The 25,256-nt window shown below is 45.5% G+C and overlaps 1 protein-coding gene across 1 annotated transcript in view; it reads right to left on the bottom strand.

Moving 5' to 3' along the window:
• Positions 1–4,360: 4,360 nt before the first annotated feature.
• LOC124551256 overlaps positions 4,361–25,256 on the bottom strand; it is a 162,266-nt gene continuing 141,370 nt past the window's right edge. The window contains exon 9 of the mRNA XM_047126255.1: positions 4,361–5,689. Within this exon, the coding sequence (XP_046982211.1) occupies positions 5,581–5,689 (109 nt within the window). The 3' untranslated portion in view covers positions 4,361–5,580. The remainder of the gene's footprint in view (positions 5,690–25,256) is intronic.

Here is a 25,256-nt window from a genome sequence, read left to right as displayed (position 1 = left end):
CTATAGACGTACAACGTTTGGCACCGATCTCAGTTTCTGACATCTGGAGGTTTGGGTGCAAGAAAAGGTAAAGAATACAATGACATAAATCAACTAATTCACGTCGATCTGACTCTGCTAAATTCGAATAATAATAATGATAATAAAGCATAAAAGTTTTTGAACACGAAATATGGAAAAATAAAAACAATTTCTCAGTTTAAATACTTGTGGGAAATAATGCAAGAAAACTGTCTGGAAAAAGCTGCAAACGAAGTTTGCTATCAAAAAATGCCAACTGCATTCAGATTAGCACAAAATATTTATAATAAAAAATCACTTTCTAAATTCAGTAAACTTAGGAATTACAGCGCTGTAATCAAACCTCAGGATCTTTATAGGACAGGAACTTTAATTTTAAATAGAAAGAGGGATATTGAAGAAATTCAAAAGAAAGATTAGGGAAATACTAGGACCCAAATTACTAACGGAGAAACTTATAGGCTGAGAAGTAATAAGGAAATAGAAGAGTAGACAGACATACATGGTGACATTAGAAAACGAAGACTTAAAAGTAATGGCCGCATTAAAAGAATGACAGCCACTATGTTGACAAAATAAATAGTAGAATTCTACGAAAACAGAAGCACGGCCAAAACTGAGTCAGTTAAATGAATCGCTGCGATTAAGGAGGATCTTAAAGTAGTTGATATAACTCAGGCAGACGTTAGAGATAGAAAAATATTCAGATAAAAGATATATGATTGGGAAGTTGGTCAGAGGGAAATTAGAAAACGGACTGGAACACCGTGGTGTGGTGAAAGAAAGAGACTTCATTCCGAAAGGATGAAACAAATTTGGACAGGAAGGAAGGGCAACCAACAAAAGCGACACTGATTGGTTGCACCTTGCGTGGACCTATTGGGCCCATACCTAAATAATAATAACAATAATAATTGTTTTCATTTTATTTGAGAACGGCTCTTTCTTTAGAAAGGCGCCTCGTGGAATAGAGAGAGAGTCGTGCCGGAAGACATCGGCAGAAAGCGCCTCCAAGAAGTTCCCGCGAAAGCGGCATCGCATTAGCACATAAGGCGAACGCCTTTGTAATGGCCGCGGAAAGAGAGACGTCTAGAGAAGTCGTTACGGACACGGCGGTATTTAGCTGCCCGAGTGGCTGTCATAAGTTTGATGGACTGCCTCTACAGCCAGGAGGCAAGCGGCCGGAGGAAACTGAAAGTGAAACACATCGAGTTTCTTGGCTGCCTTCCGGTTTCGGAGAAAGCGCAGAGAGAAAGCAATGCGTTTTCCCAGCCTGCGTTATTCCGGAAGCGGGCCGTTTGCATATTTTACGGGATTGGTCCACCGCATATCCCTCGCTGGAGGCCATCTCCCAGCTTCCAGGCTTCCTTATTCACTCTCAGCTTTCTCTCGTTCTGAGGAATGGTGTTCTTAGCGACTCCGTTAGTTAAATATCAAACTGATGAAATACTATGATAATACTGAGATTTGTCTTAAAAGGTCATGGTTCTAAAAACAAATGAGATTTGTTCATATAAGGAGCACGTTTTAAAGCGTATTAAATGCAGCCGAGATCAAAATAAAGTTTGATGCATTTTCATTGCAATTGTGACATGCACTTTAACGCCATTGAGTCAGATCGGATCAGTTCGTATTCTTTCCCACAGTAATTTAGTGCCGAAAAACATAAATCGGATCGAATCGTATTATGTACACGACAGCCGACGGCACAAAAGGTATTATGTTCAGGACATGTTTCCCAGCTTGCAGTTCCCACACATACTGGAATATACGGTAGGAGTACCATGGACATTCCAGCATACAACTCTGATTTAGGATCTTGTGATTACTTTTCGGTTCCAAATAGTGAAGATAAAATGCGTGGAAGCAATTTTTCATCACCAGACGAAGCAGCGGAACATTATAAAAGCCTGTTTTCTGAAGCTGTCTAAGGAAGAGAGAGAGACATCATGGCTTTAAGGATGGTTACATAGAATGCAAAAAAATGTATTTTTGGTAAAGGGGAATATTCTGAAAAACAATAAAATCATTTATTTAAAAAAAAAACTAATCCTCGATTGATTTTCTAAGAAAAATTTTAATGCCGCTCTAGTATTTCCGGGTTATTGACCAAAGCCAGAAGACCACACCGCTTCAGCCCACCGTGTTAATGTCGCCATTACGATATCAGTATAAGTACCGGTGAGTAAATCAGTGTAGTTTACAAGATTACTGGTGACCATACGCAGCACATGAAGTGGTTTAATATTTAGAGAAGCGATGTGAAATACGGTGAATACGTGGATTCAGTAGTAGGGGATGATTCTGGGAGAGCACAATGCACCTGTACACGAAATCGCATACGGGACGCTAGCAAGGCCAATTCTTGAGCATTACTCAACGATCGGAAAGTCATTTACGTATGAAGAAACAAAGAAAAAGAAATTAATGGAGACGAAACATGCCAAGATCAAACTAGCTCCACCGTTTAAATACCTCAGTGAAACCTTCACGAAAATGGAATCGAAACAAAAGCAAACGAAGTTAGATGCCAGAAGGTGGAAAGTGCATACCGATTTACCCAAAATGTCTACAACAAGAAATGTATCTAAAGCGCATGAAATAAAGTTATTATATAACAGTAATTAAACTAGAATGTCTCTATGGATCTATTTTGAACAGTAAAACAGTAACTGAAAACATTGAGCCGAAGGTATGCATAATCATAAGAAACTTACTCGATCCAAAACTTGTAGACTAACAAAAGCGACTCGGAGGCAAACAGAAAATAGAAACAATACCAGTACACAAATGAATTTAGAAAACACAGGATAAGATTCCATGGAGACATTAACACAGCAAGCCCAGACAGACTTGCAAAAGAAACAGTCGACTTCTGCGGCAACGGGAGTGAAGCCGAGACGGACAAGGCGAAATGGATTGGCGATATCAAAACTGATCTTATATTGACAGGAACTGCACCAAAAGACGACCGAGATTGCTTTATCTTTCGGTCCAAAAGTCACAAACGGCACGTTGACCAACAGAAAAAACCAAAGAAGAAAACTGGAACAACACGCTCTGAAGTGAGAGAGCTAGTCCACAGGAAGAGAATGAAAGAAATACAGCCACAAGGGAAGGCGAATGTCCACTTCTAAGTGCTTCCTGTAGTCCTAGTGAGCTTATTCGCAAATAACACAACAGACATCGATCGTATTCAGAGACGCGAAGTTTGGGTCGTGGCAGATCTGTATGTCCCCGTACGAAATGCAACGGAATGGCTGTCAGGAAAAGAACGGCGACGTTGTTGCCAGGCAGTCCTGCCCGATAGTTAGAGAATCATAGTAAAACTGGAGACTCACTATAATAAGGTTACCTCTTTGTCTAGCGTGACAACACACTTACAATGACAGGTGGGGCAGACGAAAGCGATACAACTTTCAGACAGAAAGCCAATGACATAGTCATCAAACTTTGCAAAAATTATTAACGTATTAATAAGTCAAGAAAAAAAATTTGAAGATGCAGCAGTGATTATTATGTCTGCCTTCTACAGATGTGAAAGGTGGTAGGTCGCCCGACATATTCTGCAGATCCCATGGTCACATGGGATTTCACATGAAAATGGATGGAAAGCTACTGAGAGGAGACTACTCACTTTAAAAATAAATAGGAAAAAATGGAGATAGTCAGGAAGTATGCTTAGGAAGCCACTTGGTGCTGTTGAGGAGGGATTCCTAGACTGAGAGTGCAACAAATATCAGAAAGGGTGGAAACGTCTGGAAATGCGCTGTTGATGAGGAATGATTCCAGGAGGCGAAATAAATGGCTGAAATGAAAGTCACCGCCAAATCCAGAGTCATCTGGAGATCTCTGTGAATGGCCTATGCTCCCCAAAACTGTTAGGAAGTCATGATGATGTAATAATGATGATCATTAGGTGGGGAAATATAATGATTATAATGAGGATGTAATAGTAAAGATGACGATGGTGATGTATTGATGATGATGATAGTAATGTAATGGTAATAGTAATGATGATGATGTAATTCTCGTAATGATGATTTGATGATGATGACGATGTAATAACGACAATAATGATGCAATTTTGGTGCTGTACTATTAATGTGACGATATAATAATGATGATGATGTAATGATGATGATGATGATGCAGTGAGGATGATGATGTACTGATGGTGATATTTGCAGTCAGCTTGTTGCAAATGATGATGCATTGATAATAGTCATGATGATGTACTGATGATGATGACGTAATGGTCACGATGATGAAGATATATTGATGATGATCACACTTGTGTGCAGCTGGTTCCAAATCGAAAGCCCAGTAATATTTCCCTGTAATAGATGAAATGTACATTCTTTGAAGTTACTATATTTTATGTCCAATTTATGTACTTGCATTTTATATCTGAGGTCATTTTTTACTTCTAAGTTTGCGACAGAAGGGTCTTTAAACAACTCAGTTGTTGTGTCACCAGTTCTCGCATTCTATCAGTCAGCAGGCCTGGAGTAAAAAGGGAAAAAAGTCAAAGAAGGAGAGAGAAAATAGTTTTAGATGCGAGATTACACTTTGTTCAACTAAAACAGTTCACATGTCTTGTGTCTCAGAACACCACAATCTGTAGTTCTGAAATGGAGGGTCAGCTGGATGTTGTCTACACTTGTCGCAACAGTGACTTTTGTTGTGTCTGAGATGTTGAGGGCGAATGACGAATCCGTCTGTGAACAAGAATTCTAACAACACGTCTGAGATTGGCTTTCTCATGGGAAATTCCGTTAGGAAGCTAGTTGCGTTGAAGATTCATTACTGTACGTGCACTATCAGCGAGTGTCTGAAACGGTAGAAATCGAAATACAGTGACAGGTGTAGAGCGCCCTCTGGCTGCTACTATTGTAAGCTTGCAGCCAACACAATGTTAAATGCGACAAACATCCCAATAAATAAGATGTTGCAGAACTCTGTTGCATTTAACATTTTAATGCTTTTCATTTCTATTTGTACTGACGTAGGCGCATGAAACATTGAGTCGTCTGCTAGCTAACGTTGGCAGCGACCAGCGATAAATACCTGTCAATGCCATTCGATTTCTGTCGAGGCAGTCTGATCGTGGTAGAGTCTTCTTAGAGAACAGTAAAAATATTTTAGTGCGTTTGCGTGTCTGCTGGTTCGTGTCGTACAATACGAGCTGCAAACAGCCTTATTTCTCCCAAGGAACAGTTCTGCTGAATGTGATGCAGTGGACGGACTTTCTTGCTTTGAGTAAGGACGGATGGACCTGCTCGTGCTTACTGTACGTGTCACAGTAAATTCTCCTCTTCCCTTGTGCAGGGCATTTCTCAGTTGCGAGCGTTAGAGTCAACCGAACGTCAGTGGCGGTAGAGAGGCTCCAGTTCGCTAGGTTATCAGAACACCACACAGTGTGGCCCATCGGCCAGTCGCCGTTAGCGTCTCTGACACAGGCGGTGGAAGCACTCCGCCGCCTTCTCGATCGCCTCGCGTCACCGCCTTCTCGTGGCCACCTCAGCGCAGCCTCGACAAGTCGCTCGGTGGCGCCATCTACCGCGGTCCCGGCAGAGACGAGCAGGCGAATACCGAGCAGTCCCCCCTCCTCACGGCCGACATGACGTCGTTTAGGTGGTGCGTCACGGATGCGTCGCCACGGACCCTGTGAACAAACAAAAGACGTTTTTAGAACGTTTTCTGCAAACAGCTCGGCACAGTTTCAATGTACACTAAATTGAATTGAATGAAATTTTATTGTCGTTTAGCTATTACAGCAATCGACAAAGTCAAGTTACATATATACAAGTTATACAGCATATACAGGGTGTTACAAAAAGGTACGGCCAAACTTTCAGGAAACATTCCTCACACACAAATAAAGAAAATATGTTATGTGGATACGTGTCCGGAAACGCTTAATTTCCATGTTAGAGCTCATTTTAGTTTCGTCAGTATGTACTGTACTTCCTCCATTCACCGCCAGTTGGCCCAATTGAAGGAAGGTAATGTTGACTTCGGTGCTTGTGTTGACATGCGACTCATTGCTCTACAGTACTAGCATCAAGCACATCAGTACGTAGCATCAACAGGTTAGTGTTCATCACGAGCGTGGTTTTGCAGTCAGTGCAATGTTTAAAAATGCGGAGTTGGCAGATGCCCATTTGATGTATGGATTAGCACGCGGCAATAGCCGTGGCGCAGTACGTTTGTATCGAGACAGATCTCCAGAACGAAGGTGTCCCGACAGGAAGACGTACGAAGCAATTGATCGGCGTCTTAGGGAGCACGGAACATTCCAGCCTATGACTCGCGACAGGGGAAGACCTAGAACGACGAGGACACCTGCAATGGACGAGGCAATGCTTCGTGCAGTTGATGATAACCCTAATGTCAGCATCAGAGAAGTTGCTGCTGTACAAGGTAACGTTGACCACGTCACTGTATGGAGAGTGCTACGGGAGAACCAATTGTTCCCATACCATGTACAGAGTGTGCAGGCACTATCAGCAGCTGATTGGCCTCCACAGGTACACTTCTGCGAATGGTTCATCCAACAGTGTGTCAATCCTCATTTCAGTGCAAATGTTCTCTTTACGGATGAGGATTCATTCCAACGTGATCAAATTGTAAATTTGGACAATCAACATGTTGTGCAATCACGTCATCAACAAAGATTTTCTGTGAACGTTTGGGCAGGCGTTGTTGGTGATGTCTTGATTGGGCCCCATGTTCTTCCACCTACGCTCAATGGAGCACGTTATCATGATTTCATACGGGATACTGTACCTGTGCTGCTAGAACATGTGAATTTACAAGTACGACACAACATGTGGTTCATGCACGATGGAGCTCCTGCACATTTCAGTCGAAGTGTACGTATGCTTCTCCACAACAGATTCGCTGACCGATGGATTGGTAGAGGCGGACCAATTCCATGGCCTCCACGCTCACCTGACCTCAACCCTCTTGACTTTCATTTATGGGGGCATTTGAAAGCGCTTGTCTACGCAACCCCGGTACCAAATGTAGAGACTCTTCGTGCTCGTATTGTGGACGGCTGTGATACAACACGCCATTCTCCAGGGCTGCATCAGCGCCTCAGGGATTCCATGCGATGGAGGGTGGATGCATGTATCCTCGCTAACGGAGGACATTTTGATCATTTCCTGTAACAAAGTGTTTGAAGTCACGCTGGTACGATCTGTTGCTGTGTGTTTCCATTCCATGATTAATGTGATTTGAAGAGAAGTAATAAAATGAGCTCTAACATGGAAATTAAGCGTTTCCGGACACGTGTCCACATAACATATTTTCTTTCTTTGTGTGTGAGGAATGTTTCCTGAAAGTTTGGCCGTACCTTTTAGTAACTCCCTGTATACAAGTTATACAAGTTATACAGCATATATACATGGGTTGAAGATCAATATGTCACTGCTGGTTTTCCATAAAATACAATATTTAAAATCAAATAATATGAAAAACATTGCATCATAAATTACTCAGTTAAAGAAATTATGCTGTACTCTCCAAACTGGTACCACTATGATATTTTACAGTCATAAAATTCCTGAAGTGAGTAGCAAGGATTTGCAGCTGACCAACTGAATAATTTTCCTTTAAATAAATCAAATGTAGCTTCTATCCATTCTAGTGGCAGTTTGTTAAACATCTTCGTACCCACCACTTCGTAGCTGTTCAGTGACTTGGATAATCTGTAGTAAGGTATGTCAAGATGGCTACTATTTCTGGTTCCATGAGAGTGTACATCTCTTCTACGCTGGTATTCTGGTAAGTTGCTCTTTATATGCAGTAGGGCGGTGTAAATATACATGTTTATAATAGTTAATATTTTTAAGTTGATAAACAGTGGTTTGCAATTGGCCAGTTTATCACTGTTTGTGATAATACGAATTACTTTCTTCTGAAGTACCAAAATGTCCTGAAGGGGTGAACTATTGCCCCATATTAAAAGCCCATAAGATATAATGCTTTGAAAAAAAGCAAAGTAGGCCGATCTTACATAGGCTGCAGGTACATGGTTTTTTATTTGTTAAGAAGTGTATCGAATTGCACAATTAACTGATTGCAGAAATCTCTCAGAACAATGTGTGTTGTTAAACTACCGTCAATAGTTTCACATTTTCCTGTGTCAGAGAGGGAGACACCACCATTATGAGTATGCCTGCAACGGACCTGGCGTTCGCCGTGCCTAGCTGACGTGACGTCACGAACAAGCGCCGAGGCCTTCCTTTGAGTCGGTGGTTGCCTCTACGCACTAGCCAGACTCCTGTGGCGGTCAACACTTTCTCCTGCTGAACTTGAACGGCACGCGCTTTCTCTGCCGAAACGCTTGTGGAATGCGGCGTCTTCGCGCGAAGCAGACCGTCTTTTTGTTTACGTCACTTTCTACCTCTCTGTCCGTCTCACGACCTGCAGGATCCTAGAGTGTAATCTACGCCCACATACACAGGCATGCAAACCGTTTAGAACGAACGTAACAACCGCATGGTCTGTCACTGTTAAGTAACAAAGCTCGATGAAACTTGGGGCATGCATAAGAAATACTTATATGGATATGGTGTCTGTTCTTTCGAACATACACATACATCATGACCTGCAGCCGTCTAGAGCGAAATTAGAATTAAACTAATACCGTCAGCTGCGCACGGGCGTTGATATAGATCAACGGGGGACAGGTGAAAATGTGTGCCCCGCCCGGGACTCGAACGTGGGATCTCCTGCTTACACGGCAGACGCTCTATCCAGCAGAGCCAGCGAGGGAACAGAGGGTAGTGCGACTGCAGGGACTATCTCGCACACGCCTCCCGCGAGACCCACATTCTCACCTTGTATGTCCACACACTACATTCGTAGTGTCCCACCCCATATCCATATAAGTATACAGGGTGAGTCACCTAACGTTACCGCTGGATATATTTCGTAAACCACATCAAATACTGACGAACCGATTCCACAGACCGAACGTGAGGAGACGGGCTAGTGTAATTGGTTAATACAAACCATACAAAAATGCACGGAAGTATGTTTTTTTTACACAAACCTACGTTTTTTAATGGGACCACGTTAGTTTTGTTAGCACATCTGAACATATAAACAAATACGTAATCAGTGCCGTTTGTTGCATTGTAAAATGTTAATTACATCCGGAGATATTGTAACCTAAAGTTGACGCTTGAAACCTCCGACGTTCAGTTGCGTGTTGTAGCAAACACGGGCCACGGTCGGCGAGCAGCATCTGCAGGGACATGTTTACGATGACGACCGTGTTTACGAGTGTGGCTGTAGTGCACTGTTGTAGTTTGGACTAGCTGTCGCAGTGTCCGCATGTGGCGCTTGCTGCTATTGTTATTCTGCATTCGTCTCCGCACGCAGACCAACTGTAGTACACCGTGTTGGTTGGTTGGTTGGTTTGGGGAAGGAGACCAGACTGCGTGGTCATCGGTCTCATCGGATTAGGGAAGGATGGGGAAGGAAGTCGGCCGTGCCCTTTCAGAGGAACCATCCCGGCATTTGCCTGGACTGATTTAGGGAAATCACGGAAAACCTAAATCAGGATGGCCGGACGCGGGATTGAACCGTCGTCCTCCCGAATGCGAGTCCAGTGTCTAACCACTGCGCCACCTCGCTCGGTACACCGTGTTACCAGACGTCTGAGATAGTGTAGTGTTGTAGGAACTGTGACCATGGTGTATTCGAACTCTGAAAAGGCGGAGATGATATCTATGGCGAGTGTCGACGAAATGCAGCTGAAGCCTGCAGGGTGTATGCAGAACGGTACCCGGACAGAGAGCATCCAACGTGCCGCACATTGCAAAACATCTACCGCCAACTGTATGCAACAGGTATGGTCGTAGCACGCAAACGGGTCCGTAACAGGCCCGTCACAGGAGAAGGGGGTGCAGTTGGTGTGTTAGCTGCTGTTGCCAAGAACCCACACATGAGTACACGGGACATTGCGAGAGCCGGTGGACTGAGTCAAAGTAGTGTCATGCGCATACTGCATCGTCACCGCTTTCACCCGTTTCATGTGTCGCTGCATCACAATTACATGGCGATGACCTTAATCATCGAGTGCAATCCTGTCAATGGGCATTAACAGAGAATGCGTTGCAGTTCTACCTGTTTACCGATGAAGCGGTTTCACAAACCACGGGGCAATGAATCTACGGAACATGCATTACTGGTCCGTGGACAATCCTCGCTGGCTCAGACAGCGACCGTGGCCTGTAAATGTATGGTGCGGAATCGTTGGCGACCACCTCATTGGTCCTCACTTCATTGCAGGGGCCCAAACAGCTGCAACATACATCGCGTTTCTACAGAATGATCTGCCAACGTTGCTCGAAAATGTCCCACTGGAAACGCGTCGACGTATGGGGTATCAGCATGATGGTGCACCTGCACATTCCGCAATTAACACTAGGCTGACCCTTGACAGGATGTTCGACGGGCGTTTCATGGGACGTGGGGGACGCATAAATTGGCCAGCCCGTTCTCCTGATCTTACACCTCTGGCCTTCTTTCTGTGGGGTACGTTAAAGGAGAATGTGTACCGTGATGTGCCTACAACCCCAGAGGATATGAAACAACGTATTGTGGCAGCCTGCGGCGACATTACACCAGATGTACTGCGGCGTGTACGACATTCATTACGCCAGAGATTGCAATTGTGTGCAGCAAATGATGACCACCACATTGAACATCTATTGGCCTGACATGCCGGGACACACTCTATTCCTCTCCGCAATTGAAAACGGAAACCAAGTGTGTACGTGCACCTCACCCCTCATGGTAATGTACATGTGCGTCAGTGAAAAAGACCAATAAAAAGGTGTTAGCATGTGGACGTAATGTGCTGTTCCAGTCTCTTCTGTACCTAAGGTCCATCACCGTTCCCTTTGGATCCCTATGTAATTCGCTGCTCTCCGATACACACGATCGAACAGCGGAGGAGTGGTAGTCAAGCGTCAACTTTAGGTTACAATATCTCCGGATGTAATTAACATTTTACAATACAACAAACGGCACTGATTAGGTATTTGTTTATATGTTCAGATGAGCTAACAAAACTAACGGGGTTCCATTTAAAAAAACGTAGGTTTGTGTTAAAAAACATACTTCCGTGCATTTTTTTATGGTTTGTATTAGCCAATTACACTAGCCCCTCTCCTCACGTTCGGTCTGTGGAATCGATTTGTCAATATTTGATGTGGTTTACGAAATATATCCAGCGGTAATGTTAGGTGACTCACCCTCTATAGTTCTGGCAACACCGGCCACGACCTTCTTGTCTGCGGGACTGGGTAAGAATGTCTTCCACGAGTAACGAGTGTGTTGGGGTGGGACACTACGAATGTCGTGTGGGGGACATACAATGTGAGAAGTAAGCAGGAGATCCCGTGTTCGAGTGCCGGTCGGGGCACACATTTTCTCCCGTCCCCGTTGATATATATCAACGCCCGTGAGCAGCTGACGGTATTAATTTAATTCTAATTTCATACATAAGAAAAGCTAGCTGAGAGAAATACGGAATGAGACGAACAGAAATGAGACTATCATGTTGATGTTGAAGCTTTCTTGTCTGTGTTTGCTTTAACAACAACATAGGTTTTTGACTGGGGTCCGCCTTTAGTAAAACAGGATTTTGTTTTTTTGTCCCAGACATGTTTCACTGCAGTTGCAGCAGCATCAGTGCTTTTTTTATTGCTATGGCTGTTAAACATAAGGAACGTTCTTTACTGTTTAAATACATACAAACATTAGTTTCTAAATCCTAATTACAGGTTTTTGAGGAGCGCGCGCGCGCGCGCGCACACACACACACACACACACACACACACACACACACACACACAACAGATGGTTCAAATGGCTCCGAGCGCTATGGGACTTAACATCTGAGGTCATCAGTCCCCTATAACTTAGAATTACTAAAACCTAACTAACCTAGGGACATAACACACATCGATGCCTGAGGCAGGATTCGAACCTGGGATCTTAGATGTCGCGCGGTTCCGGACTGAACCGCCTAGAACCGCTCAACCACCGCGGCCAGCCCTCTCCGACCATTGATGTGGGATGACGCAGAATGCTACAGCTAGTCCAGTATTCGTTCTCCGATGGCAGAAGCAGTTGTGAGGTGATTATGATGTGCTTGGTGCACATTAGGGCAATCCTCCCTTGTAGCGGCCAGAAGTGGTCGAAGAGTACCTCGTCGACGAGAATGTCTTCCCGCACGCTCCTATTCAGTCCAACATCGGGCAACTGTCACAGCTGGATGCCCGACAAATCTACATATTGCACAATTCGACCAGCTGGTGAAATGGACCTACAATGGGGCTCCTTTGAAACTCCGTCATGTGCTAATAACGATATCTCACACAAGTACTCGATACTTCCTGTCTTGGCGTGTGTGACATTACAGCCTTTATCACTGCGATTTTTAACACGTAAAAGTTTTTTTTCTGTATTCGCGTCAGTATGTGCGAACTTTTAACATATACCAATGAATTTTGTAACCAGATATCCTTGCCGCGCTCCTGAAAAGCGCAGAATATCACGATAGCTATAAAATGTTATACGCTGCTATCGATCAGTAAAAAAAAAAAAAAAACGATGCACCTATGTTTCAAAATAACAATTGCCAATTTTTACTTCTGCAGGGAGCCGCGCCGCTCTCTAGCTGTTCTGTGAATGTGTTGCGAGTCGGACGCAAAAGTATTGTGCTCCATACTGATATAATCATTTTATTGTAACTTTAAGAGTTTAAGTGATTAAAAATATATGTAGCCACAAACAAGCGAGAATGTATATCATGAAGATTCGCTCCACCGCCACAATGGGTGGCCATGTTAATGTAAGTTTCCGTTTTATAATACACTCCTGGAAATTGAAATAAGAACACCGTGAATTCATTGTCCCAGGAAGGGGAAACTTTATTGACACATTCCTGGGGTCAGATACATCACATGATCACATTGACAGAACCACAGGCACATAGACACAGGCAACAGAGCATGCACAATGTCGGCACTAGTACAGTGTATATCCACCTTTCGCAGCAATGCAGGGTGCTATTCTCCCATGGAGACGATCGTATAGATGCTGGATGTAGTCCTGTGGAACGGCTTGCCATGCCATTTCCACCTGGCGCCTCAGTTGGACCAGCGTTCGTGCTGGACGTGCAGACCGCGTGAGACGACGCTTCATCCAGTCCCAAACATGCTGAATGGGGGACAGATCCGGAGATCTTGCTGGCCAGGGTAGTTGACTTACACCTTCTAGAGCACGTTGGGTGGCACGGGATACATGCGGACGTGCATTGTCCTGTTGGAACAGCAAGTTCCCTTGCCGGTCTAGGAATGGTAGAACGATGGGTTCGATGACGGTTTGGTGTGGCGCTCACCTGCACGGCGCCAAACACGCATACGACCATCATTGGCACCAAGGCAGAAGCGACTCTCATCGCTGAGGACGACACGTCTCCATTCGTCCCTCCATTCACGCCTGTCGCGACACCACTGGAGGCGGGCTGCACGATGTTGGGGCGTGAGCGGAAGACGGCCTAACGGTGTGCGGGACCGTAGCCCAGCTTCATGGAGACGGTTGCGAATGGTCCTCGCCGATACCCCAGGAGCAACAGTGTCCCTAATTTGCTGGGAAGTGGCGGTGCGGTCCCCTACGGCACTGCGTAGGATCCTACGGTCTTGGCGTGCATCCGTGCGTCGCTGCGGTCCGGTCCCAGGTCGACGGGCACGTGCACCTTCCGCCGACCACTGGCGACAACATCGATGTACTGTGGAGACCTCACGCCCCACGTGTTGAGCAATTCGGCGGTACGTCCACCCGGCCTCCCGCATGCCCACTATACGCCCTCGCTCAAAGTCCGTCAACTGCACATACGGTTCACGTCCACGCTGTCGCGGCATGCTACCAGTGTTAAAGACTGCGATGGAGCTCCGTATGCCACGGCAAACTGGCTGACACTGACGGCGGCGGTGCACAGATGCTGCGCAGCTAGCGCCATTCGACGGCCAACACCGCGGTTCCTGGTGTGTCCGCTGTGCGGTGCGTGTGATCATTGCTTGTACAGCTCTCTCGCAGTGTCCGGAGCAAGTATGGTGGGTCTGACACACCGGTGTCAATGTGTTCTTTTTTCCATTTCCAGGAGTGTGTAATACTTGAAGCCTTGAAGTTTATTTAATTTCAAAGAAAATCTCTCAACCTTATTTTCATTAATTATACTTGTGATAATCTTTTCTGTTTAAAAGATTTATGCAGCTTATGATCCAGCGTGTGTTCTGTCGGAACAGGAGGGTGTCGTGACGACATCGTTATAGTATTTATTCCAAGTTCTCTCAGTTACGTTTATATGTTCGTACAAATCCAATTAGTTGGTCCCTTAGGTTTCTTTCATGTAACTTCCGTCTGTTTTCTCCGCGCGATCTTCCTCCGAAAAAAAATTTCTGTTCATTTTTTTTAGTAATTTTCGATATCGCGAATGAGAAAAGACAGCCGCCTCCTGCTCCGAACGGAACACCACGACTTTTCTAACGTCGGAGAGTACCGCACGAATTTTCCGCTAAAAGGTAATAGAATTTCTTAAAGCTGGATCAATTACACATGTTGCTGCTGTTCACCGACAAATCTGGTGTGATTAATAGTAATCTATTCTGTCACGACAAAAAGAACCAATTTTATTTTTACCAAAGCAACAAAGCTTTCAATTAAATTACTAAAAAAAAAAATCATACCAGACGTGCTTCACGCTATTTACACTTATCAGCCAAAACATTACAACTGCCTAATAGCCGGTAAGTCCACCTTTGTCACAGATAACAGTGGCAACGCATCGTTGCATGGGAGCAATGAGGCCTTGGTAAATCATTGGAGGGAAGTAGAACCGTATCTGCACACACAAGTCACCTATTGCCCTAAATTCCGTGGAGGAGGGTGATGAGGTCTGATGCCACACTCAATCACATCCCAGATCTGTCCGCTGGGGTTTAGATCTGGCGAGTTGCGCAGCCAGCATATCAATTACAAATCGCCGCTGTGTTCCTCGTACCAATCCATCACACTCCTGGACTTGTGACACGGTGCATTATCCTGCTGAAAAACGCCACTGCCGTCAGGAAACGTGATCGTCATGAAGGGGTGTACGTGTTGTGAAATCAGTGTACGATACTCGATGACCATCATGGACTCTTGCATTAGTTCCACTGTGCACGTGGATGCCCACGTGAATGTTTCCCAGAGCATAATGGAGCCGCCACCAGCTTGTTTCTCTCCCGCAGTACAGGCGTCAGGGAGCTGTTCGCCTGGAAGATGACGGATTCGTGCCCGACCATCGGCACGATCAAGAAGGTATCGGGATTCATCACACCAAGCAACGCTCTGCCACTGAGCCAACCTACATTTCCGATGGTCAGATGCCCATTCCAGTCGTATTTGCTGATGTAGTGGCGTTAAAGCTGTCAACAGCCTTGCCGCAGTGGTAACGCCAGTTCTCATCGGATCACTGTGTTAAGTGCTGTCGGGTTATGCTAGCACTGGTCCGACACGTGTCCCATCGGGGATGGACGTGGCAGTCTTGCTGGCAACAGGAGTACCTCAACATGGCGCAGACAGTTCATACAGACGTGTACCGTGAGTGGGCGAGCATTGTCCTGTTGGAAAATGGTACCACGATAGCGTCACATGATAGGCAACTGTTGTGTGCATAGTTCCGCGTAATTAGCGCGTACACAACTTTCCCACTACAGCGCGCGCCGCTAAGCACAACAGCGCAGGCGCAGCGCTCGTTCGTCTCCGCACTATGAGATGGCGCTGTCTTAGAGACGGACCAAATTCTGCTTCCGCCGATCCGCGTATTAATATGTAACGCAGCCAATGAGATTGCTGCTAATGTAGAACCTTTTCTCCTCGCGGATCACACTCGCGCAGTGATACCTGAACGCTCGAGGTATTATAATGAGTGTACAGACCTCCGATTAGGCAGTCTGCCTTAGTCTGCATTAGTCTGCAGTCAAGTTTCAGTCTGCGCCTAATAAGATTATCCTATTCCTGCTCATAGCCATGAAGAGAAATGTATAGACACTTTTGTCAAGTATCAGAGATATGTGAGAATAAGAACAACGTACCAAGACCAAAGGAACTTCAGATTGTCAATTGTAAATAGCATCCAGAACCAAGTTAAGTTATTTTTATGCTTGTTATTATTTTAATAAATGTGTGTGAAAATTAATCAAGTTCTGTTTAAAGTTGGTCACCGTCCATCTGCTACTCTAAGCGTGCAAGTGGCATTTCTATTGTCTGACCTAACGGCAGAAGATAAACACGCTACGATAAGACCACGAGACATATTGCTGACACTCGCCTACTTCGTTAGAGCGACAAGTCAAATAATCTGATGGTGTGTGTACCGAAGGTCTTACAGTACGCACACCACAGTAACACATGAGGACTCAGTACGTTTTTGAGGTACTATAGGGCCGTCAGTCATTACCTGATGGTTCGTCACACCCTGATGCTATCAATTGCTCCACACGCCTCTCCAAAACAGTAGACCAGTGAAACCTCTGCCAAGGCTGTTGATGATGGACATGCAGGGTAGTGCAGAACCACATTCATTGCTCAAAACAATGCGTTGCCCTTCATCAGGTCTGCCGAGCACTGTTGGCAAGCAGGGTGCAGTCAGCCCTTGTGAGGCAAACTGAGGAGCAACTTGATTGAGAAGTAGCGGCTCCGGTTTTGGAAACTGAGATACGGCTGGGAGAGCGGAGTGCTGGCCACATGTCCCTCCATATCCGCATCCAGTGACGCCTGTGAGGTTTACATGGCGGCCGGTCGGTACCTTTGGGCCTTCATGGCCTGTTCGGGAGGAAGTTTCAGTTTTTAGTGGTGTTAACGTTCGCTGACGGATGGTTCATCGGCAGTGTAGGTCCATCGTTAGGAGCTTTCGGTACACTGTGTGTTCAGACACCCTTGCACTCTTCCCAGCATGTTAGTTCCGCCACAGTTCGCCGCCTCTCCTGTTTTACCAGTGTGCCCGGCCTACAATGGCCGACATCTGTAATGATTGGTGACCGCCCAATCGCACGACGTATGGACGTAGTTTCACCTTAGTTTGGCCAAGTGTAGAAGACACTCACCACAGCACTCCTGAAACACGCGACAAGTCGTGTAGATCTCGATATGCTCCTGCCGAGCCTCCCAGTCCATCACAGTCTGCCCTCGGCGAAACTCAGCAAGATCGCCTGCCTCACCCATTCCACACATGGACAGCATGCTCACTGATACCACATGCACCGTGTGTGCGTGCCTGACTAGCAGTCGTTCCTCGCCAGGTGACGCCTCTGTCATTATTTATACTGACAAGGAGACAGCACGACCATTGCCTTTTTAGTCTATTGAAAAACATTCAATTTTTATACATATAATAATTATAAACAAGAACCGCAGTGGTAAATATCGTAAAAACAAACAAAGCAATAATTTTTGCGACATCTTGCGCAACATATAAAAGCAGATTTTTTACAATCACAGGGCGTTTGCAATAAATCTGTACAAAAATATGCTCCATTAACATATACGAAAATGTTTTGAGTTTCTGGTAATTCTGAGGCAAACCAGGCATATTGAATCATGTCTCTGAATATTGGTGACGATAACCGATGGTGAATTATAGAATGAATTTTTATACAATCTTCCCGGGAATTAATTTCACGATTCTCCTGTAACAATGCGCTGCAATTTTGCAAGCAAGAGAAGAAAAAAATAAAGTGCCAGAGGAGGAATCGAACCCGAGACCTTTCGCGTAAGGTTCCGAGCGCTAACCAAGTATTTTTTTTTTAAAACAAGATTTTTTTTTAATCTCATTTTGTTCGTTTTCGTTCGTTGTACCTGCTCTGGGTGGACGTCGAAAGACACACGTTTCAGTTCGTTGTTGATCCAATAACTCAGCTTTTTTTTTTTACAGAGGGCATCTATCCCTCTGACCGAACACGCTGAGCTACCGCGCCGGCATCTAGGCCAAACGGCGGCTCGGCAGTGTACTAACATTTTATGCTCATAAGGCACCTAAAAAACTTTGGATCGATTTTTCCCGGGATTTTCCGGGTAGTGCGTCCTAATATTTTAACCACGTGAGGTGTTAGGGGTCCTCTTTCACCACACAAAATTGCGGACAAATCCCCGACCCCACGATCGTGCTGTCTCCTTGTGAGAGTGTGTGGGTGGTCATACTGATCTCGCTGATCAGTTCGCTCAGCCTACCACGCTTGGTATCAACGCTAAACACAAATAACGCTAATGCACTCTGGCGTCCGTTGTGTGTGTCACAGAATTACGCCTCTAATCACTAACACATCCGATCGTAGATGTACGTGTGTGGAGATGCATTAACGTCTGACCATGTCTTCTGGGTGCTTCACTTGTTTTCTCAGGCAGTGTAAATGGCATGATGTTATATTGGATCCATGAAATATATTTGCAGATGCCAATGTGGACAACCGTCACCTGTATAGTGGAATGACGACGATGGAAAGTTTTGCCGGACCGGGACTCTAACCCGGATTTCACGCTTATCTTTTATTTGAAAGTTTTAAGAAGATTGCACACCAGTCTTGGTGAAAAAAGACCCGATCTGTGGCAGACAGGAGACTGGTTCTTCCACGACGATAATGCACCTCCACACACCGCCATCTCTGTTAGACAGTTTTTGGCTAAAAATGGCATGGTTCCGTTGCTCCACGCACCTTATTCGAGAAACATGGCTGCCAGTGAGAGATTTTCTTATTTCCACACACGAAGAGGGATTGAAAGGACGCCAATCTTACGCCAGAGGTCTGGTGTTCGATTCCTCCTCCGGCACTTTTTTTTTCTTCTATTTCATTTTCTTTGGTTATTCCACCAATTATTCAGAAAGTTTCCCAAACCTACATTATCTTTAACAAATTAGTTTCATTATTGAATAAAAATTATTTTCTTTTTGTCCAACAACACAATTCATGGGGATGGGTTTTCCATTTTTCACTGTAAATTATATGAGGAGAAACATTGCCTTTTTAATCAAGTCTATTGAAAAACATACAATTTTTATACAAATAATAATTATAAACAAGAACCGCAGTGGTAAATATCGTAAAAACAAACAAAGCAATAATTTTTGCGACATGTTGCGCAACATATAAAAGCGGATTTTTTACAATCACAAAGCGTTTTCAATAAATCTGTACAAAAACATGCCCTATTAACATTTACGAAAATGTTTCGAGTTTCTGACAATTTTGAGGCAAACCATGCATATTGAATAATGTCTCGGAATATTGGTGACGATAACTGATGGTGAATTATAGAATGAATTTTTGTGCAATCTTCCCGGGAATTAATTTCACGATTCTCCTGTAAAAATGCGCTGCAATTTTGCAAGCAACAGAAGAGAAAAAAAAGTGCCAGAGGAGGAATCGAGTCCGAGCGCTAACCATGTAGGCCAGACGGCCGCTCGGCAATGTACTAACATTTTATACTCATAAGGCACCTAAGAATGGATCGATTTTTCTCGGGATTTTCCGAGTAGTGCGTCCTAATATTTTAACCACGTGAGGTGTTAGGGGACCTCTTTCACCACACAAAATTTCGGACAAATCCCCGACCCCACGATCGTGCTATCTCCTTGTGAGAGTGTGTGGGTGGTCATAGTGATCTCGTTGATCAGTTTGCTTAGCCTACCACGCTTGGTATGAATGCTAAGCATAAATAACGCTGATGCACTCTGCTGGCCGTTGTATGTGTCACAGAATTGCAGCTCTAATCATTGACACATCCGATCGTGGATGTACGTGTGTGGAGATGCATTAACGTCTGACCCTGTCTTCTGGGTGCTTCATTTTTTGTTAGGCAGTGTAAATGGCTTGATGTTATACCGAATCCATGAAATATATTTGCAGATGCGAATATGGACAACCGTCAGCTGTATAATGGACTGACAACGATGAAAATTTTTGCCGGACGAGGACACGAACCCAGATTTCACGCTTATCTTTTATTTGCACAAGTCGGAGGCGGTGGTGTTGTAGTGTGGCCGTGTTTTTCCTAGAGTGGGCTTGCACCGCTTGGTGTTTTGCGTGGCACTATCACAGCACAGGCCTACATTGATGTTTTAAGCTCCTTCTTGTCCTTCTTGCTTCCCACTGTTGAAGTATAGTTCGGGGATGACGATTGCATCTTTCAACACGATCGACCACCCGTTAGTAATGCACGGCCTGTGGCGGAGTGGTTACACGGCAATAACACTCCTGTAACGGACTGACCTGTACAGAGTTCTGACCTGAATTCTATAGAACACCTATGCTATGTTTTGGAACGCCGACTTCATGGCATGCCTCACCGACCGACGTTGATACCTCTCCTCAGAGCGGCACTCCGTGAAGAATGGGCTGCCATTCCCCAAGAAACCTTCCAGCACCTGACTGAACGTGTGCTTGCGAGAGTGGAAGCTGTGATCAAGGTTAAGGGTGGGCAAAACCATATTGGATTTCAGCATTACCGATGGAGGACGCCACAAACATGTAACTCATTTTCAGGCAGGTATCCGGATACTTTTGATCAAATAGTGAATATACTGTGGAAAAGGTAATGTAGATATTATGAGGGGCGGACGCGTCTGTATGAAAAGAGCTGGGGACTAGTAGTTGTCAGTACAGAAGCAGTAACAACAGAATGGGTCAGGTGCGTTCCTTCGATCGTGGTCTCGTCGCTGCATGCCATCTGAGTAGCAGACCAATCAGGGACATTTCAAAGCTTCTAAAGCTGCCCAAGTCGACAGTTGATAATGTGAATGTGAAGTGGATTGGTTGGTTGGTTTGGGGAAGGAGACCAGACAGCGTGGTCATCGGTCTCATCGGATTATGGAAGGATGGGGAAGGAAGTCGGCCGTGCCCTTTCAGAGGAACCATCCCGGCATTTGCCTGGAGTGATTTAGGGAAATCACGGAAAAACCTAAATCAGGATGGCTGGACGCGGGATTGAACCGCCGTCCTCCCGAATCCGAGTCCAGTGTCTAACCACTGCGCCACTTCGCTCGGTGAACGTGAAGTGGAAACGCGAAGGAACTGGAGCGGCTAAACAGAGACCAGGCACCTCGTGAACTGACAAACGGGGTCTCCCCAGCATAGCAGAACGTGGTTCTAAAAAATCGCATTAAATCAACTAAAGAAATCACTTGCGAGTTGCAAAGGGCTATCAGGAGCCGTGCTAACGCAATGACTGTACATAGGCAGCTAAAAAGAATATGGTACATGGGTCGAGCAATGCTTCAGGTGGTGTAAAGAGAGATGCTGCTGGACCGTGGATGATTAAAAACGGCTGATTTTGGAATGATGAATCACGTTGTGCCCTGTGACAGCCGGATGGGAGGGTTTGGATGTCTCAAATACCTGGAGAATGCTACGCACCATCATATGTAGGGACTACAGTGATTTACAGAGGATATAGTGCTATGGTATGGGTGTGTTTTTCGTGGCTGGGGTGTACTCCTCTTGTAGAACTTAAGGAAACGCTTACTCAGGAAGAATATGAATACTTTTAGAGCATTGCGTACGTACTGTGCACAGTAGACCAACAGTTTGGAAAGTCATCGTACAGCACAACAATATAGTCTGTCATACAGCAGCATATGTAAGGCAATGGACTGTGGACAGTAAGATTCCTGGAATGGACTGACCTGCCCAGAGTCCAGACCTGAACCCAATGGACGACGTTCGCAATGGGTCAGAAAGTCCAGTTCGCTGTAGACCCAAGCGTCCAAATTCACTGTCTTCTGTTACAGTAATTTCGTGTCGCTAAATGACCTGGTGCATGCCACTTTGGCCTATCCCAGTTATCAAGTGGGGGAAATTGGACCTTCAGCGGCAGCACGTGTTGCTTCTGGCGACTGCTCACGTCGTTGGAGCTAGGTTAAGAAGAAGAATGAAAAAATGCGTGGTGCGATCGAGATTCGATCCCGCGACCTCTTGGTTTCCAGCCATATGCTTTACTTTCTTTTCTTTGGGAACAAGGTATGGGCGTACTTAACACCTCCATCTGTAAACAAGGGAAACCGAAAGTAAGCTAAAATGTATGATGCTGTAGACAAAGAGAGGACAAGGTAAGAAGGGGTGGGGACATGGCAAGACTTACAGGCATCCTCCTGCTTGGCAGATGGGCCATGGCAGCAGAGTGGGTATTCACGCATCGTACACCCGTTACGGCGCCTTCCAAGACCATCAGCGGCGTACGTCGGCCCCACATAATGCCACCCCAAAACAGCAGGGAACCTCCACCTTGCTGCATTCACTGGACGGTGTGTCTAAGGCTTTCAGCCTGACAGGATTGCCTCCAAACACGTCTCCGACGGTTGTCTGATTGAAGGCATATGCGACACTCATCGTTGAAGAGAACGTGATGCCAATCCTGAGCGGTCCATTCGGCATGTTGTTGGGCCCATCTGTGCCGCGCTGCATGGTGTCGTGGTTGCAAAGATGGACCTCGCCATAGACGTCGGGAGTCAGGTGCGCATCAGGCAGCCTATTGCGCACAGTTTGATTCGTAACAAGACGTCCAGTGGCTGTACGAAAAGAATTGTTCAACATAGTGGCGTTCCTGTCAGGGTTCCACAGAGACATAATCGGTAGGTAGCGGTCATCCACATCAGTAGTAGCCCTTGGGCGGCCTGAGCGAGGCATGTCATCGACAGTTCCTGTCTCTCCGTATCTCCTCCATTTCCGAAGAAAATTACTTTGCTGCATTCAGAGACGCCTGGGCACTTCCCTTGTTCAGAGCCCTTCCTGGCACTAAGTAACAACGCGGATGCGATCGAACCGCGCCATTGACCATCTAGGCATTATAGAACTACAGGCAACACGAGCCGTGTACCTCCTTCCTGGTGGAATGACTGGAACTGATCGGCTGTCGGATCCCCTCCGTCTAATAGGCGCTGCTCATGCATGGTTGTTTACATCTTTGGGCGGGTTTAGTGACATGGGAAACGGGGTGACGCAAAACGTTTTTTTGATGTGTGTAATAAAACTCATTAATACGAGTTGTTTAATTCTTTATCTACGACACCGAGTATGCAGGATTCCTAAACACAACAATTTCCGACAGGAAGTTTGATATCAGCGCACACTGCGATGCAGGGTGAAAATCTCATTCTGGAAACATCCCCCAGCCTGTGGCTAAGCCATGTCTCCGCAGTATCCTTTCTTCCAGGAGTGCTAGTTCTGCAAGTTTCGCAGGAGAGCTTCAGCGAAGTTTGGAAGGTAGGAGACGAGGTACTGGCTATTCACAATATACGTAAATGATCTTGCGGATAACATCGGAAGTTCACTGAGGCTTTTTGCGGATGATGCTGTGGTATATCGAGAGGTTCTAACAATGGAAAATTGTACTGAAATGCAGGAGGATCTGCAACGAATTGACGCATGGTGCATGGAATGGCAATTGAATCTCAATGTAGACAAGTATAATGTGCTGCGAATACATAGAAAGATAGATCCTGTATCATTTAGCTACAATATAGCAGGTCAGCAACTGGAAGCAGTTAATTCCGTAAATTATCTGGGAGTACGCATTAGGAGTGATATAAAATGGAATGATCATATAAACTTGATCGTCGGTAAAGCAGATGCCAGACTGAGATTCATTGGAAGAATCCTAAGGAAATGCAATCCGAAAACAAAGGAAGTAGGTTACTGTACGCTTGTTCGCCCACTGCTTGAATACTGCTCACCAGTGTGGGATCCGTACCAGATAGGGTTGACAGGAGAGATAGAGAAGATCCAACGGAGAGCAGCGCGCTTCGTTACAGGATCATTTAGTATTAGTAATCGCGAAAGCGTTACCGAGATGATAGATAAACTCCAGTGGAAGACTGTGCAAGAGAGACGCTCAGTAACTCGGTACGGGCTTTTGTTGAAGTTTCGAGAACATACCTTCACGGAGTAGTCAAGCAGTATATTGCTCCCTCCTACGTATATCTCGCGAAGAGACCACGACGATAAAATCAGAGAGATTAAATGGTTCAAATGGCTCTGAGCACTATGGGACTAAACTTCTGAGGTCATCAGTCCCCTAGAACTTAGAACGACTTAAACCTAACTAACCTAAGGACATCACACAGATCCATGTCCGAGGCAGGATTCGAACCTGCGACCGTAGCGGTAGCGCGGTTCCAGACTGTAGCGCCTAGAACCGCTCGGCCACTCCGGCCGGCCAGACAGATTAGAGCCCACACAGAGGCATGCCGAGAATCTTTCTTTCACGAACAACACGAGACTGGAATAGAAGGGAGAACCGATAGAGGTACTCAAAGTACCCTCCGCCACACACCGTCAGGTGGCTTGCGGAGTATGGATGTAGATGTAGAAGTAGAACTGTGACGACGGGTCGTGAGTCTTGCTTGGGTAGCTCGGTTGATAGAGCCCTTGTCTTCGAAAGACAACGGTCCCGAGTTCGAGTCTCGATCCGGCACACAGTTTTAACCTGCCAGGAAGTTTCACCTCATTGAAAGTGTCCCCGGCAGAGTGAAAGACGTCGTAAAGGCAAAGGCAGAATGCTACGTGCCGTCATGTGTAGCGACTACTGTGATGTACAGAGGATATGGTGCCATGGGTGAAGGTGTTTTTCGTGACTGGGGTGTGCTTCCTTTGTAGAACTTAGGGAACCCTTACTGAGGAAGAATATGGATACTTTTAGAGCATTGCGTACTGTGCACAATACACCAACAGTTTGGGAACAGTCATCGTACAGCACATCATTATAGCCAGTCATAAAGCAGCATGTGTAAGGCAATGGATTGTGGACAGTAACATTCCTGGAATGGACTGACCTGCTCAGAGTCCAGATCTGAACCCAATGGAAGACGTTCGCAATGGGTCAGAAAGCCCAGTTCGCTGTAGACCCAAGCGTCCAAATTCGCTGTCCACTTTTACAGTAATTTCGTGTCGCTAAATGGCCTGGTGCAAGTCTTCCAGTTGCATGCCACTTTGGCCTATCCCAGTTATCAAGTGGGGGAAATTGGACCTTCAGCTGCAGCACGTGTTGCTTCTGGCGACTGCTCACGTCGTTGAGGCTAGGTTAAGAAGAAGAATGAAAAAATGCGTGGTGCGATCGAGATTCTCTCGGTTTCCAGCCATACGCTTTACTTTCTTTTCTTTGGGAACAAGGTA

This window comes from Schistocerca americana, chromosome 9, assembly GCF_021461395.2.
Source record: "Schistocerca americana isolate TAMUIC-IGC-003095 chromosome 9, iqSchAmer2.1, whole genome shotgun sequence".
Classification (NCBI taxonomy): Eukaryota; Metazoa; Arthropoda; class Insecta; order Orthoptera; family Acrididae; genus Schistocerca; species Schistocerca americana.
The sequence above is the reverse complement of the archived record's forward strand: the minus strand, read 5'-3'. Positions and strand labels throughout refer to the sequence as shown.